The 18723-nt window shown below is 44.2% G+C and overlaps 1 protein-coding gene across 2 annotated transcripts in view; it reads left to right on the top strand.

Annotated features, from left to right (window-relative positions):
• Positions 1-15815, top strand: part of LOC146799805 (ATP-dependent RNA helicase DHX58-like) — a 221286-nt gene extending 205471 nt beyond the window's left edge. For both annotated transcript variants that reach the window (XM_085627492.1, XM_085627493.1), the window contains exon 13: positions 15544-15815. In XM_085627492.1, coding sequence (XP_085483618.1) covers positions 15544-15579 — 36 coding nt within the window. In that variant the 3' untranslated portion in view covers positions 15580-15815. The remainder of the gene's footprint in view (positions 1-15543) is intronic.
• The last annotated feature ends 2908 nt before the right edge of the window (positions 15816-18723 follow it).

The raw sequence follows: 18723 nt of genomic DNA, 5'->3' as shown, positions 1-18723 counted from the left end.
GAACAGCAATACCCGGGTACCATGCACTATTGTCAAGTGCAACCCCTTCACGACATTCTACGAACTTGTGCATTGGACCATTTGTGGCCCAAGCCTCCAGCAGGTTTTGCAGCGAAAATCAGAGGCCTACCCTGTCCCGAGTGACCGTGGGCTCCTGTGAAGCATTTCCCCAAGAGGCGTCTTTGCGATCCCTTGCCCGTTGGCTTGTGGGTCCCCCGAAGACTTTCTTATCAACTAAAAGGGCTCTCTTGGTTGCTCCAGGCCTGCCCTCACTCACCCTCAATGGGTGAGTCCCTCAGACCTTGCTGGTCTGCAACACTGACCTTCTTCAATTTCCACAAGACTTGCAGCTGCCAAGGCTTGTTGGCTCCAATCCAGTTGCTGACACCGCAGTCAGCTGCAGACGTCATGGGACACTCCGAATCCAGCTGCTGGTCATCGTCGATCTCTCCTGGACCTCGTGAGCGAAGAGTCAAAACACCATCGATGACCTGATATCACCCGACATCTGTGGTCATCCATCTTGCTGGCCACTGGTCACTGGCAAGTGACTTTTAACACTGTCCCTTCAATTTTCAGGTCATCTGCATCTCGAATCCACCCTTGGATTCTACCGGACACTTCTTCAGTCGACGCAAGCAGCAAGTCTTCTTTGGTCTCCATAGAAAACAGCGAGGCGACCCGACACCAAAAGACACCTATGCACCCAGCTTCCCTGGGTGAGGTAACTCGTGCACTTCGGTGCCCTAGTGTGTGTTGGCCCTCGAATTACTTACCTTGTAAGTGGCTTGCTTGTAGACTTCCCCAAAGTACCCTAAAACTACAAAAATCAAACCGCGACTTGCTCCATTATAATCAATAGGGAACCCGCGGCTGTGTTCACACACTGCATGCGTCTCCCGTGGGTCTGTTACTTACCTGCTTTCACTGCAGCAGTGAAGCCCCAGCGATTCTACAGGCCCTAGGCTTTGTCATTTTGCAAGTCGACTTTCTTAACCCATTTTTAGGTCTCACCTAGCTATTGCGTTTACGCAATCGCTATGCGAGACTCTAGTAAGAGGGGCATTTCAAAGTGCTCCCAAAAGTGGATTGCATGGCGAGCACTCGCACAATCACGTGCATCGTGCCGCCATGCAATCCGTTTGGGGAAGCTCTTCAGCCCACTGGCGCGTGCACGTGTAGCCACAGCCTCGGCATCATACTTCAAAGGGTCCACTCCCCCGCCTGGAATACGCTTCCCCGCCCCCGCCACTTGTTGTCTTTCCTGTCCTGTCACTTCGCTGATGTTTTCTCATTCCTTCTCTGTCGCATGTTTCTGTCTAGCCTCGTTCGTGTCTCGTTCATGTCCTGTCACACCTGCCTGTCGTATCACTTGCTTGGTGCTGTCTGATTCTTGCTGTGCTACATAGGTCTGTCCTCCCACCTTCCTGGTGCCATCTCATTCCTTTAATTCAATTTTTGACTGTTAGCTCACCTCTCTTGTTCTATTTAATGCCCTCATACATTTCTCTATATCTACAATCGTCACCTCTCTTCTCCTAGTTAATGCCCTCTTATGTTTCGCTCTATCTTCAGCCTCACTTTGTGCTGTCTGTTCCCGCCTTCTCAGACATCTCTGTGGCATCATTGTCCCCTCGCTTCCATAGTGCTGTGTATTCCAGTGCTCTCACATCCCCGTATCCTGTTATGTGCATTGCTCTATCACGTCAGTCCTAGCGCCTAGCCCAGCGTGACATTTCCTTACCTTCAGTAAAACCTCTCTTCTTGTTTTTTAAACAAATCAGGTCACTGCTACAGTGAAAGGAACAAAAATAAAATAGCCTTTAAAACGGCTTTGTTTTGTGCAGATGCAAAAAACATCCTAAAGGGCTAAACCCATATTTAGTATAGTACACGCATAGCTTAAAATAAGAATGTTTTGTGTTATGCATATGCCTGTGCAATTTGAAACTGAAGCGAGTTTCCCGCTCGCTGCTGACATCAAGTGGGATGGTACATTTACAAGACTCAATACTAACAAGAACTCACCCTACTATCCTTACGCACTCAATACATAGCATACCATTGATAATGAGTGAACGTGCAATTACAAAACGAAAGCGAGTTTCACGCTCACTGCTGACATCAAGTGCGATGGTATATTACGGCACATATTTCTAACATCAGCTCTGCAAACCCTACGCAGTCAGTACATGACAGAGCATTTATAAAGAATTCCTAAAATCAGAGGTCAAAACTAGATTACAACTGAAAGCGCTGAGCCCATATTCAGTATAACATAAGCAAAGCTTTAACAAATAATGCTTTGTTTTGTGCAGATGCAAAAAACAGCTTAAAGGGCTAACCCATATTTAGTATAGTACACGCATAGCTTAAAATAATAATGTTTCGTGTTATGCATATGCCTGTGCAATTTGAAACTGAAGCGAGTTTCACGCTCACTGCTCACATCAAGTAGGATGGTATATTTACAGGACTCAATTCTAACAAGCACTCACCCTGCTATCCTTACGCACTCAGTACATAGCATACCATTGATAGTGAGTGAACATGTAATTATAAAACTGAAGCGAGTTTCACGCTCGCTGCTTACATTAGATGTTAAGGTATATTTAGCACACTTAATAAGCACATCAACTCACACTGCTATGCTTACACAGTCGGTACATAGCATACCATTGATAGTGAGTGAACATGTAATTATAAAACTGAAGCAAGTTTCACGCTCGCTGCTGACATCAAGTGGGACGGTATATTTACAAGACTCGATACAAACATTAACTCACCCTGCTATCCATACGCACTCGGTACATAGCATACCATTCAGAATGAGTGAACGTGCAATTATAAAACTAAAGCGAGTTTCACGCTCGCTGCTGACATCAAGTGGGACGGTATATTTACAAGACTCAATACTAACAAGAACTCACCCTACTATCCTTACGCACTCCGTACATAGCATATCATTGATAATGAGTGAACGTGCAATTATAAGACTAAAGCGAGTTTCACGCTCGCTGCTGACATCAAGCGGGATGGTATATTTACAACACTCAATACTAACAAGAACTCACCCTACTATCCTTACGCACTCAATACATAGCATACTATTGATAGTGACATCAAGTGGGATGGTATATTTACAAGACTCAATACTAACAAGAACTCACCCTACTATCCTTACGCACTCCGTACATAGCATACCATTGATAATGAGTGAACGTGCAATTATAAAACTAAAGCGAGTTTCATGCTCGCTGCTGACATCAAGTGGGATGGTATATTTACAAGACTCAATACTAACAAGAACTCACCCTATTATCCTTACGCGCTCCGTACATAGCATATCATTCATAATGAGTGAACGTGCAATTATAAAGCTAAAGCGAGGTTCACGCTCGCTGCTGACATCAACTGGGATGGTACATTTACAAGACTCAATACTAACAAGAACTCACCCTACTATCCTTACGCACTCAATACATAGCATACTATTGATAGTGAGTAAACATGCAATTATAAAACTAAAGCGAGTTTCATGCTCGTTGCTGACATCAAGCGGGATGGTATATTTACAACACTCAATACTAACAAGAACTCACCCTACTATCCTTACGCACTCAATACATAGCATACCATTGATAGTGAGTGAACATGCAATTATAAAACTGAAGCAAGTTTCACGCTTGCTTATGACATCAAGTGTGATTTACAGGACTTAATTCAGACATTAAATCACCCTGCTATCGTTACAAAGTCAGGACATGGCGTGTCATTTGTTATAAATTTATAAAGAGATAGGGAACAACTGTAAAACTGCATAAAGCGCTGCACCTATGTACACCATAACACTAGTGTTTTCTACCCGCGTCCATACAACACCCAAGCAGCCACTTCGCATTGTCCTTCAATTGGGAATAGGATGTGAAAAAGAGAAAGACAGAAAGTCTGGTACAGTGTGAAGTGTCAGCTTGTTTGCGCCAGCTGAGAAACGAAACCAGGACAAGATAATTAAGTGCTTTAAGATCGGCAGTAAAGATTGCAATCTCTTTGTTCCCAGCATCAGTGAGATGCAAATGAACAAACAGCGTGACGCCAAAGGTCTTATTTTTTTTAAAAACAAACCAGGTCACTGCTACAGTGAAAGGAACAACAAGCATTTGCAATGCAATAGGTCTCGCATTTACGCGAGTTTAAGCTATTGGCATAGTAAATGACGATGCCTTTTATTTATGTTTGAAAAACGAAAACACAAATAAAAGGCATTGTTATTTGCAACGTGAATAGCTCAAACTCGCGTAAATGCGAGACCTATTGCATTGTAAATGCTTGTTTTAGTATACGGTCTGGTACACCCCTAGGGCTCCAGCCATATTTGTGCTTAACTTATTGTGAAACGTTGATATTTGAATGTGTTCTTGGCTTCTAATCTCATAAAGAGATTAGTAGAGTATGTCTAGTAATAAATACATATATATTTGATATATATACCTGTGTGGTGTCCTTTCATTTGGTAATTCAAGAGATTATAAGGTAAAACAAGCTGCTTTACATTCCTCTGAGACTTAGCCTGAAGGCTGCTCTCCATAGCTACCACTAGGATAGCTTTCTTTAAAAGGTCGTCTTAAACCTATCTATCATAAGAGTCGAATTGGACTGGTGCAAGGTGGCAACTATAACTAGTGACCAGCATATGCCAGGCCAACTTCTCACATTGGTGGGCAGCGTGTGGGATTCCAGCTTGCCATTGTTTTACCAGAAAATCTCTATTTTAATTACTAACTGAAAACCACTAAAGGTACTCAAGGTACATATAAAAGTCAAGCTTAGTATCAATAAGTTCTACTGAATTTAGAGTTGTTTGTGAAGGGATAGCACACCCTTGCTACAGCTCAAGCTAGGATCAGTAGGCCACAAACTAGTGTAGGTAGTGCAACACTGCATAACACTAGAATGTCCTCAAGGGATGGACCCAGTGGATCCACCCAACCCCAGTATAAGGACATGACCTTCTTTGACTTCAAGGCCATGTGTATTGCAAGACACCTGGGATTAGGACAGAGACCCTCCACACAACACCTGATAAATCTACTTGTAGCAGATGATCTTAGACTGGCTCTAGAAGCTGGTGGATCTGGATCAGTGGGTGGGTCAGCCATAGACTCTGGATCTGATAATGAAAATCAAGATGACCTGGAGTCTGTGATTGAAGGGCCAGAACCAGAAAGGTCTGAACAGGACAGAGGAATTCTCCCTATGAGAGTTGACAGAGTGGGAGAGAGGCCTAGGTCCCCTTCAAGGGAATCTAACCACTCATATCACTCTGACAAGGATTCTGTCCATCAGAGGAACTCATACTTACATAGAGAGACCGCCTCTGAAAGAAGGTACAAAATGCTCCGGTATGAGGAAGCTAGGCTTGCCCTCAGAACCAAGCAATTGGCCTTAGATAGAGAAGCCTTTGAGCTCCAGAGAGCTTCTAGAAAAGAGCAGTTAGATACCTCTGGTGGCAGCAACAGTGTCCCTAGAGGCAGAAATTACATTCCAGACCATAGGAACCTGTCCAAGGTTGTTCCCCCTACCAGAGTGGGGATGATATCCACAAATGGATAACTGCTATGGAGAGGGCCTGTAAAGTTCAACAGGTCCCCCAGAAACAGTGGCCAGCAATCTTGTGGCTCTCCTTTTCTGATAAAGGTAGAGACAAGCTCCTCACTGTTAGAGAAGAGGATGCTAATGACTATGAAGCCCTGAAGAGTGCATTAATAGATGGGTTTGGCTTAACCACTGAACAGTACAGGTTGAAGTTCAGAGATACCCAGAAAGCACAGACTCGGGATTGGACTGACTTTGTTGATTGTGCAACCAAGGCTCTAGAAGGTTGGCTGGTTGGTAGTAGAGTTACTGATTTTAAGGGATTGTATAATCTTATCATGAGAGAACAGATCCTTAATAATTGCCAAAAACAGTTGTTGCATCAGTACCTGGTGGACTCTGATCTGACCTCTCCCCAAGAATTGGGTAAGAAGGCAGACAAATGGGTCAGAACCAGGGTGAGGCAGACAACCCAGAACCAAGGGGGTGACACCAAGAAGCAAGATCCTAAAGGCTCAGATAAAGGTGGGGATAAGTCAAAAGACCAGAAGTCTTCACAAGGGGCCCAACAATCTGCATCTGATGGGGATTCGCAGTCTACAAAGGGAAAAGGCCAAAAGAAGCTCTGGTGCAAATTCTGTAAACAGAAAGGGCACTGGACTTCTGATTGTACCAAGTCCAAAGACCAAACCACCACCACTCCAGCCCCTAAGGCAACTGTTCCCCCTAGTGCAGTCATTGGTGAAGGTGGTAATCAGAATAAGGGTGTAGTAGGGTTGACCCTGGGTTCTGATGTGGACTCTGGCCTAGTCAGAGTACCAGCACAGGCCTTGCTAGTTTGTGAGGGAGACCTTGATATGTCCTTCCTAGTGAGCCCCAGTAATCTGGGCAGGTACAAACAGCAGCCTATCATAAATGGCAAACAGGCTTTGGCATTCAGGGACACAGGTGCTAGTGTCACCATGGTGGCAGAGGATCTAGTGGACCCTGCACAGATCATCCTGGGTGAAATGTACCAGGTAACCAATGCAAGCAATGTCAGGACCAACCATAGTCTGGCAGTTGTGAATTTCTCCTGGGGAGGGGTAACTGACCTCAAAAAGGTAGTAGTCCGTGCAGACCTCCCTGTCGAATGTTTGTTGGGCAATGATCTGGAGACTTCAGCCTGGTCTGAAGTGGAACTATGGACTCATGCTGGGATGTTGGGCATACCTGCAGAGGTATTTGCTGTGACCAGGTCACAGGCCAAAATGCATAAAGCTGAACCAGCTCTGGATCCTGAAACTATGGACCAGATGCTACCCAAGAGGAGGAGCAGTAGCGTTAAGGCTGTGCCTTCCCCTCTGTCTCAGATCTCAGATTCCCCTCCTGAGGGAGGAGAAGCAGAGCATGAAGAAGGAACCAGTTCTTGGGGGCAGGGGACCTTCCAGGGAAGATCTGAGTAAGGAGCAACAGTGCTGTCCCTCTCTTGAACCCCTCAGACAGCAAGCTGCTGCTGGGGCTTCTGGGAGTGCTAGTGGGTCCCATAAAGTTTATTGGGATGAGGGACTCCTATATTCTGAGGCTAGAGATCCTACCCCTGGAGCCACCAGGAGGTTGGTAATACCTCAGAAGTTTAGGGGGTTCCTCTTGACCTTAGCACATGATCCCATTGGCAGGACACTTGGGCCAAAACAAAACCTGGGACAGGCTTGTCCCTCATTTTCATTGGCCATACATGTCAGAGGACACCAAGGAGTTTTGTCGCTCCTGTGTCACTTGCCAAGCCAGTGGCAAGTCAGGTGGCACAACAAAGGCCCCCTGATACCACTACCTGTGGTGGGGGTCCCCTTTGAAAGGGTAGGGATTGACATTGTTGGTCCACTTGACCCTCCAACAGCATCTGGGCACAGGTTTATCCTGGTGGTAGTGGATCATGCCACCAGGTACCCAGAAGCAATTCCCCTCAGAACCACTACAGCCCCTGTAGTGGCAAGAGCCCTCATTGGAGTCTTCTCCAGAGTGGGTTTCCCTAAGGAGGTTATATCTGACAGAGATACAAACTTCATGTCAGGGTATCTAAAAGCAATGTGGAAGGAGTGTGGTGTCAACTACAAATTCACTACTGCCTATCACCCACAATGCAATGGGTTAGTTGAAAGGTTCAACAAAACCCTAAAGGGAATGATTAAAGGCCTCCCAGAAAAGCTTAGGCGAAAATGGGACCTTTTACTTCCCTGCTTTCTGTTGGCATACAGGGAGGTCCCACAGAAGGGGGTTGGCTACAGCCCTTTTGAACATCTGTTGGGGCACCCTGTCAGAGGACCCTTATGTTTGGTGAAGGAGGGGTGGGAGTTACCTCTCAAACCTCCCAAACAGGATGTGATGGACTATGTACTTGGTCTCCGCTCTCGGATGGCAGAGTACATGAAGAAGGCAACTAAAAACCTTGAGGCTAGCCAAGAATTACAAAAAGCTTGGCATGACCAAAAGGCTGTCCTGACTGTTTATCAGCCAGGCCAGAAAGTGTGGGTGTTGGAGCCTGTGGCCCCAGCAGCTCTCCAGGACAAATGGAGTGGCCCCCATACAATTGTTGAGAAAAAGGGAGAAGTCACCTACTTGGTGGATCTTGGAACTCCCAGGAGCCCCCTTAGGGTGCTCCATGTCAACAGATTAAAACCATATGTGGACAGGGCTGACATGGGCTTGCTCATGGCAACTGATGAGGACCAGGAGGAGGAGAGTGACCCTCTCCCTGACCTGGTCTCACAGAACCCTGATGATGGGTCAGTTGATGGTGTTGCTTTGGCAAGCAGCCTCACTGATCATCAGCAAACTGAATGCAGACAAGTTCTGCAACAGTTCAGACATATGTTTAGCCTGACCTCAAGTCAGACTTCATGGTGCACCCATGAGGTGGACACTGGAGACAGTCTGCCTGTCAAGAGTAAAATCTACAGGCAACCTGACCATGTCAGGGATTGTATCAGGACAGAAGTCCAGAAAATGTTGGAACTAGGTGTTATTGAGCCATCAGATAGCCCTTGGGCTAGTCCAGTAGTCCTTGTATCTAAACCTCATACCCAGGGTGGTAAGAAAGAAATTAGGTTTTGTGTTAACTACAGAGGCCTCAATGCAGTCACCAGGACTGATGCCTATCCAAATCCAAGGGCAGATGAACTTATAGACACTTTGGCCTCAGCCAAGTATCTTAGTACATTTGACCTAACAGCTGGCTACTGGCAAATCAAGTTAGCTGATGATGCCAAGGCCAAAACAGCATTTTCAACCCCTGGTGGGCACTATCACTTTGTGGTAATGCCCTTTGGTTTGAAGAATGCACCTGCCACTTTTCAGAGGCTGGTGAATAAAGTTCTGACTGGTATGGAAATCTATTGCTCAGCTTATCTTGATGATATTGCTGTCTTTAGTTCCACCTGGCAGGATCACCTGGTCCACCTCAGAAATGTTTTGAAGGCCCTGCAAAAAGCAAGCCTCACTATCAAGGCCACTAAGTGACATATAGGGCAGAGTCAGGTTGTGTACCTGAGCCACCTTGTAGGTGGAGGCCAGGTTCAACCATTGCAAAGCAAAATCCAGACCATAATGGAACGGGTAGCTCCAACCACCCAGACACAGGTTAGAGCCTTTTTAGGCCTGGCTGGGTACTATAGGAGGTTTGTTAAGGGATATGGATCTATAGTGACCCCCTTAAATGATCTGACCTCTAAGAAAATGCCAAAAAAGGTTCAGTGGACAGCTAGCTGTCAAAAGGCATTTGATGACCTCAAGCAGGCAATGTGCGCTGCCCCCATCTTGCAGAGTCCAGATTACAAAAAGAAGTTCATTGTTCAAACAGATGCTTCCGAGCTGGGTGTAGGAGCTGAACTGTCTTAACTTAATGATGAAGGTCAAGACCAGCCAGTAGCTTTCATAAGCAGGAGGCTGACCCCTAGAGAGAAACGTTGGTCAGCTATAGAGAGGGAGGCCTTTGCTGTGGTGTGGGCCCTGAAGAAGCTGAGGCCATACTTGTTTGGCACTCACTTCATAGTTCAGACTGACCACAAGCCCCTCCTATGGCTCAAACAGATGAAAGGTGAAAATCCTACACTGCTCAGGTGGTCCATTTCCCTACAGAGGATGGACTATACAGTGGAACATAGACCTGGGACCCAACATGCCAATGCAGATGGACTCTCAAGGTATTTCCACTTAGAACATGAAGACTCAACTGGTCAAGGTTAGTTTAATGTCCCTGCGTTTGGGGGGGCGTTGTGTAGGAGAGTAGGAGCTGCACTTATGTTGCCCCCACTTTTTTTCTGATGTATACACTGGTTTCTGGCTATAATCTGGCTGGGTCCCTGCTAATCAGGGCCCCAGTCTTTCTGTTCTCTCTAAATGACTTGGTGTGCATATTAGATGCACTAGTGATTGGATACTGTGGTACCTTATGAGCCCCTAGTATATGGTACCTTAGGTACCTAGGGCATAGGCACTTCAGAGGCCTACCAGGGGCTGCAGCATGTATTATGCCACCCCTGGGAAGCATTCTCAATCTGACACCACAGGCCTACTACTGCAGCTTGTGTGAGGTAGTGTTAGCACTCCTCACTAAGATATAGGTTTCTATATCTCACCATACACACACATATAAACCTATCAGCCACCCCTATGGCAGGCCCTATCAATCCTGAGGGCAGGGTGCTTGGTTTACAATGTGAGGGGGTGCCTCTGCAGCTACCAGAGTCTATTCTCTATGGCTGTTTGTGGATGCGGTTAAACCATATACTCTTAAGTGAATTATATAATGCTAACTTTGGAATGACTGCATCAAAACATGTCGTGTTTGGTGTCAACCAACTTGGAATCCTACCCCCACATCAGTCCATGATGTGGGAGCATGATCCCACCCTTCTAGAGGGGACGCAATGTACCCACTGTAGTAAAACAACAGAAATCTGAAAATCACAAAATGGATGCCACCAGCACAGACACTGGGCTGCCCTCCTGCTGCTGACTGAAACTCGCAGTGGAGGAGGCCCAACAATAGGCATCCTGTCACAGGGAGGTGTCACCACCTTCCAGACAGGATTTAGTGTATTGGAGCTGGGTGGGTGCACTTCTAGAGTGCTTTGAAGTCCTGCACTGGGGGAGCAGTAGGCTCCTCTGTGCATATGCCAGCTCAAACCGGTTCAGGGGCTACCTGTCCCTGCTCTGGTGCGAAACTGGACAAAGGAAAGTGGGTGTAGCCACCCCCTACCCTGACCCTCATAGAGCTAGTTTCTCCCCTAGCTTCACTATAAGATAGCAAACCTTGCCACTGCAAAACAGATAACCCTGGACGACACTTTACAAAGAAGAATCCTGGCCCTTTGATGTTCCACTACCTTTGGAAGACAGAAGAATCTCCCTTGGAGTCAAGGAGTGACTCCCCTGCTTTTCAGGCACCAAAAACCTTAATCAACGGTCGCAAAATCCCGCCGGAGTTCGAAGTCCCTGCAGCCCCGGAAGTGGATTTCCTGACTTCTCGACAGCCAGTGTGAGTCCCCAGCAGAGCTGAGGCGAGTGGACCCCACGTGTGACGAGGAACAGCAATACCCGGGCACCGTGCACTATTGTCGAGTGCAACCCCTTCACGACGTTCTACGAACTTGTGCATTGGACCATTTGTGGCCCAAGCCTCCAGCAGGTTTTTTCAGTGAAAATCAGAGGCCTACCCCGTCTCGAGTGACCGTGGGCTCCTGTGAAGCATTTCCCCAAGAGGCGTCTTCGCGATCCCTTGCCCGTTGGCTTGTGGGTCCCCCGAAAACGTTCTTATCAACTGAAAGGGCTCCCCTGGTTGCTCCAGGCCTGCCCTCACTCACCTTCACTGGGTGAGTCCCTCAGACCTTGCTGGTCTGCAACGCTGACCTTCTTTGATTTCCACGAGACTTGCAGTTGCCAAGGCTTGTTGGCTCCAATCCGGTTGCCGACACCGCAGTCAGCTTTAGACGTCGTGGGATCTCTCCTAGACCTCGTGAGAGAAGAATCAAAACACCATCGACGGCCTGAAATCACCCGACATCTGTGGTCATCCATCTTCCTGGCCACCGGTCACAGGCAAGTGAATTTGAACACTGTCCCTTCAGTTTTCAGGTCATCTGCATCTCGAATCCACCCTTGGATTCCACCGGACACTTCTTCAGTCGACGCAAGCAGCAAGTCTTCTTTGGTCTACATAGAAAACAGCGATGCGACCCGACACCAAAAGACACCTATGCACCCGGCTTCCCTGGGTGAGGTAACTCGTGCACTCCGGTGACCTAGTGTGTGTTGGCCCTTGAATTACTTACCTTGTAAGTGGCTTGCTTTTAGACTTCCTCGAAGTACCCTAAAACTTTAATAATCAAACCGCGACTTGCTCCATTATAATCAATAGGGAACCCGTGGCTGTGTTCACACACTGCATGCGTCTCCCGTGGGTCTGTTACTTACCTGCTTTCACTGTAGCAGTGAAGCCCCAGCGATTCTACAGGCCCTAGGCCTTGTCATTTTGCCAGTCCACTTTCTTAACCCATTTTTTTAGTATATGGTCTGGTACGCCCCTAGGGCTCCAGCCATATTTGTGCTTAACTTATTGTGAAACGTTGATATTTGAATGTGTTCCTGGCTTCTAATCTCATAAAGAGATTAGTAGAGTATGTCCAGTAATAAATACATATATATTTGATATATATACCTGTGTGGTGTCCTTTCATTTGCTAATTCAAGAGATTATAAGGTAAAACAAGCTGCTTTACATTCCTCTGAGACTTAGCCTGAAGGCTGCTCTCCACAGCTACCACTAGGATAGCTTTCTTTAAAAGGTTGTCTTAAACCTATCTACCATAAGAGTCGAATTGGACTGGTGCAAGGTGGCCACTATAACTAGTGACCAGCATATGCCAGGCCAACTTCTCACATTCCTATGGAACTAAATTAACACATTTTTATTGTTTGATGTGTGCACAAAAATGTCATGAAACAGGTTTGATCAGAAGCTGGAGGAAGTCGCATGCTGGCTCCATAGTAGCTTAATTTGCAGTAGCGAAGATGCAGGATTTTTGCAATGACCTGCCCTTAGTAGATGTGGGTCCCTTTTCGGGATCACACAGAACAGGGTCAAAATGTACAGACTTGTCACTGATGTGTTTCTTTTGTTAAAATGTGTACTTAAATCTATTTCGTTGTGTATGTGCCTTGTGCATTTCTTTCTGGGTTCCTGCCTCCTGTTCTAATTTGTTAAATTGTTTATGACTTGTTTTCATTGAGCTTTTCATAAATTCATCCTATTGTGTTCCCAATATCTGTTGGAATAAAGTGAAGAAATATGGTTTTTACAAGAACAGATTTGGGCCCTAATTGCCAGTTTTATGCTGTTTTCATGTTTGACTGTAGAGTTCCCCATGTTGCTTTAGCTTTGTGACTGTTACCAATGTATATACCAGTCCCTACAACACAATGAATACAAATCACATTATCCATAAACTCTGGGTAAAAAAAGAGTTCATGAGATTGATTAACCAAACCATTCCATGAATAATATCATTACTTAGATCCAGACTTTTTTTGCGGACTTCTAGAGAAACCTTCATTCAAGAACAAGCCAGTGCTTACTTAGGCCCTGAGGTACTTTAATAGTGGGGAGCAAACAACAACAGTGTCCAGTATCATTGAGAGTCAATAATGCGTTGATAGTACTGCACACTCAGAAGAATGACTGTCTTAAAAAGTCAGCAATGACCCTATCCGTTGTATGTGATTATGTATCATGCTTCAAGATATTTTTTTTATTGTTACTCTATAACTCTTTAAAAAAATATCTTGAAGCATGATACATATTCACATGGTGAATGCCATACTAGACTATTGTCAATGTTTTTACATTATTTCTAGGCTTTCCTGTTTTCAGTTTCTATTGTTGGTAAATTCTGGTGGGGTTTTTTCAGTGTTTTCAAGTGATTTCAATACCTCAAAAAACAGTGGTTATCAGTGGTTTCACATTGTCGCGCCATTAAAAACGACAGAAACAGTGTTTTTCCGGTGTTTATAGAATGTTTTGCTTTTATTATTGCTTGCTTTCTGCACTGATAGAGCATGGTATATAGACAGTGTAAGTATAGTGTATATGAGGTCCAAATAGATTTTTGAAAATTAAACTTATTGTAGTACACCATACAATACTTCTTCAGTGAGTCTTTGGTCATGTATGCTCGGTCTTTCCTTCCCATGTAAACTTCTGTGAAAAGGCCCTCTCAACATTGGCACTTGAGATGGGCAACACCAAAACAGCCAGTACACAATTTGTTAACTCTGGCCACTGACATAGCTTTCCATGCCAATACTGGTTCACATGAAGATTGTGATTCTCAGGGCAGGTTCTGCAACATTTGCGCTGATCTGGGCGCTTATGCCATCAGAGTTATTGAAGAGGTACCACAGTGAGGTTTCATTGACTTCAAATGCCATTGGTGGTTAAGGGACATTCCTATGCATCATTGCAAGTAATTTCTCATACATTGTAAAATAAAAGTTCCTGAATTGCTCTTCACTATTGCTTTGCTTACCAAGCGGCAAGCACTCTAACATGGAACATGTTGCAGTGCAGTCACTAAAGGTGTCGCCCCGCTTACTCTCAAGGAGATGTTTCACATCTACACCAATTATGCTGAACACTTGGCAGACAAGGGTGTTTTCCGACTTTAGTTTTTTTAATTATGTTCACTACAGCAGTTATGTTTTCCTGTAAATATCTAAGAATGTATAGTGTACTTTTTCACATCACTATCAATATGTGACCAAAGATCCTCACATTTCTTGCCTTTAGCATCCTCACTCAGCAAACATTCTGTAAACAGTTTCCAGATGGATAATATAGCATTCATAGCCCCTTGGACTGAGAACCATCAGCTAAGGGACGCAGTTGGGATGACTCTTTCTTTGATGCCACACAAAGCACAAAATGATATTTACGTTTTAGTTCTTGTGCATAAGACAACAGTGCACCGGAATGGACTAAAAAGTCAATAGCATTACTCATTAACTCTGAAGATTGTAAGGATGCTTTCAGCATACCATCTAACAAGTGGCAAGGATCTCTTATAGGGAAGCACTTCAGCTCAGGCATCAATTTTGACAGGTCATCACAAAACTTTTTCATATACGTAGCTGAATCAATGCAAATACAAACAATATCACTCCAATCGTTGTTGAACTTGGAAAGAACCTTTTTTACAGAGCATTCCAAGTGACACAGTGGCCATGTTTTCTAAAAGTCTTGTGTCATGTTTTAACCACTTTCCCAGATGCTTGGTGATAGCACTCTTTTAACATATACTTGTCACTATAGCTTGCATTGAATGTTTAAAGACTGAGTTGTTGACAATTCGCCTACTGTCAATACTGACTCACTAGCTGATGTATTAAGGGTTTTTACCCATTCTCTTTGGGTAAATGTGATGACACATATTAGGAGAGATTCTTGTGAAACTAGCTATTTTACCTATCAGTGAAAGAGCCAAACGCAGCCAAAATATCAAATATGATTGAGATATTTCCTGATGCTCTTCAGTTTATACAATAATTAAACAAGCCCTAAAACATGCTTCTAAAACCTGCATCTTTAGACCAAAGACCACAAAACAATATTTTAGTGGCATCCCTAAACAATAAAACTCAAGCAGACTAATGCTGGCCCAGACTTTCTTACTGCTAGCTTGTATAACAAAGTTACATTGTATTGGCCCCTTCAGGAAGAAAGAAAATGACTCTTTCACTCTCTTTTTTACTTTCTTTGAATTGCATTTAGTTTGTGGTTGTGCAGGTGTTTTTTCAGTGTTTATATGTTTTCACTGGTGAGGGCTATTTCTCTTTCAGTGGGGTTTTATCAGTTATTATAGGTTTAAACCTAAAACCGGACAGTCTAATTATTTCTTATCGTTTTCCTTATAGCAACAAGAGAAACCATTTGGAATACTCTTTCTGTGAAGATGTGATGAAAACATATGAAGAAAATGACTACCTGGAGAAGCAGACTTCAACACGCAAAGGACATTTTGGCAGTTAAATTTGTGATTATTACAATTATGGACATGAGTCAGAAATCAGAAACTGTTCAATTTTGGGGGATGTACTTGCTCTTTCAAATTGGATAACTCTTGTTATACAGTTATTACACACTTATTTGTCATGTAAAAAATAGATTTGATGTTCATCATAGACAATATTTGTCTGTTGTGTTGCTGAGAAATTTTAGAACATTTTTTTGAGACTAATAGCTCACCACTATAACAATGATACCTCATGGAATAAACAAGTAGGATTTGGTGCATTACAACCTTGGTAGGTAAGAGCTTAGGCAGGCTAAAGGAGCCACCCCCCCATGCCTTTACCTTTTATTCTCAATTACAAACCTATTTTTGTGTTGGGAACAAACCATTGTCCAGGTAACATCCAAGTTGGCTGCTTCTGCTGACATACAGTTCCTAATAATTAAGTAGGAGTGTGTGTTTGGACAATATATGTGCCTAAATGTGGGGACTGAGTCCGTGCATATAATCAGAATATTTTGACCCAATTCCTGGTTAGCTCAATGTGCACCATCTGGACCCCTAAACCTCGCAGGGCACCGGATAGTGTCTGCAACCTCAGAACATGACTACTCTGATTCCCCCAAGGAAATTGAGGAAAACGATCTACTCGTATGTTGTTACTTTAGGCATGCCCAAAGCGAGGCACAAGAAATGCACAAATTGGCATTTCAAACATTTGTAGAAGCAATTGGGTTCTTGTGTACAAGACGTGAGCTGCAATTATTAGCAGAAGGAAACAAAGCATTGTGACCAGCATGACGAGAATGGCGAAAAAGATGAATAATTCAACCATTATAACCTTGCAGTTATTATATGAATATATATCAAAATGATACTGCTACCTAACACTAGCTATAATATAGAGAGCATAGTGAGAATGCGTTCTTACAGACGGCTTGGAGCAACCTAACTCCCCATTACCCTGTGTGATGGATCGGGAAGCCAGTCTGGTGTAGAACAGGCCGCAGCACTTTGTAAGCTAATGATGGGAGTCAGCAAGGCTGGGATCAAACACAGTCGAAGGTCCAGGATAATCAGTGGAAGTGCTCCTCTGAGGAATTTGGCTCAGAGGCAGTTTATATCATAAAAGCCTGGTTACAATTCACACTGTCAGTGGTGCAATGCTAATGTGTGCGTTTGTCTTTCCGCTTCAGAGCTGTCTCCAAACAGACAAAAAAGCACAAGGGCAATGTGCTCAGTGTTCTTGTAGCCTTGAACAGAGTGTACACATTTCATGATAAAATGCTTGCGAAGAAATGTACTTGCAAGCAGAACACTTTCTCAGTATGTTATCATGTACTTGCAAAGCTCAGGGCAATTTCCAATAGCATGGAAAAAAACATTGGTGTGTCCTATGTTTAAAAAAACCTCCCCAAGATTCTGCTGAGGTCAAGAATGATCAGCCTATATCTTGCCTAGCACTCCCTACAAAGATCTTGGAAAAGGCCGAAAATGTGGTGGCCTTTTTGGCGGCTAATGACCTTTTGGATCCATCACATTATGGATTCAGGTTGCGGTATTGCACAGGATCAGCTTTAGTCATTGCTGCTGAGGAGGTTTGTATGCAGGTGAACAAGGGAGGGCGGGCTGCACTCTTCCTTCTTGGTCTCTCAGCCACGTTTGATACGGTTAACCATCAAGCGTTAGTCAACTGGCTGGAGACAGTGGGAATCAAAGGTGCAGATCTAACCCTACTCTCTTCTTTTCTATCAAATAGAGAACAGACTGTGGTGTTTGGAGGGTACACCTGAATCTGTTTTCTATTACTTGTGGGGTGCCTCAAGGATCTTCATTATCCCCAACACTATTCAACATTTATGTCACCCCCTTGGCAAAACATATGCGATCTCAAGGTTTTTCTGCAATATCGTATGCCGATAGGCGTATCAATTACATCTGATATAAATGATGTGGCCAAACAATTTATCAACTGTCTAGCGCATATCACTTGCTTGATGCAGGAGAACTGTCTTAAACTGAACATGGAGGAAACAGAGCTAATACTTTTTGGAAACTACATCTCTTTCTGGAATGATTCTTGGCGGCCTGCTGACCTCTGGTCCTTGTCCATCATTAGTTCAAAAAGTGAAAAATCTTGGGGTCATGTTTGAGGACCAACTCCGTTTCTCTGAACAGATTGACTATATCACATCTTCGTGCTTTTACCTTATGAAGATACGAAAAATGGTTTTTCCATTCATCCCATTTGATATGCAAAAAATGGTATTAGTTGCCTTGGTACTGTCGAAGATAGACTATTGTAATGCTCTCTATTTAGGAAGCAATAAACGTCTTCAATCAAAGCTTCAATCTCTACAGAACTCAGCAGCTCGTCTGCTTTTACAAATCCCAAAAATATGCTCTTTCGAACAGCATTAGGGACATCCACTGTTCAGGACAGAGTAAAATTCATGGATTTGTGCACTGTGCACTTGTGCATTGTGCACAAGGCACTGCATGGGTTGGACCTCTGGTTTTAAAGAAAATCTTTGCTTGGCATGCCCCTCAGTGTGATTTAAGATCTTCCAATGCCAAGCTGGTGGTTATTCCTAGGGTGAAGAAGTCTCATTGGTGTGGCAGAAGTCTCTCCTACTTGGTGTGTAAGCTATGGAATTCCTTGCCTTTTTCAATTAGGTCTCAAACGAGCAGGCTGTTTCAGAAAATCTCTGAAGACTTGGCTCTTTGTCTTCAGTGTCAAGTACATTTCCTCATTTATTGGATCAGTGGCAGCATGTTAGCGCTGAAACGCCTCGGCATTCACACGCTTTAGAAATACATTACTTATTTACTTACTTAAAGCATGTAAAAAGTCACCACCTAAAGTAACGGCAATTTTAAATGTGTTTGTCAAGATGGACGCTTTGGTGCACAGGCCCTGTTAAACCCCACAACACTGCTGGAAATCAGTCAAGGAAAACTGCAACCAGTCAACAGTAACACAGATAAAGCATTGACTGAAAGACGGTGGCCATCAACTACCCACTTCCAATTCGCATGTCATCACACTGCACTTGAAAATCTGTCGGAGTAGGATAATCCT

The sequence above is a fragment of the Triturus cristatus genome, chromosome 9 (assembly GCF_964204655.1).
Source record: "Triturus cristatus chromosome 9, aTriCri1.1, whole genome shotgun sequence".
Taxonomy (NCBI): domain Eukaryota; kingdom Metazoa; phylum Chordata; class Amphibia; order Caudata; family Salamandridae; genus Triturus; species Triturus cristatus.
Note: the sequence above shows the minus strand (reverse complement) of the source record. Positions and strands in the feature narration are given on the sequence as shown.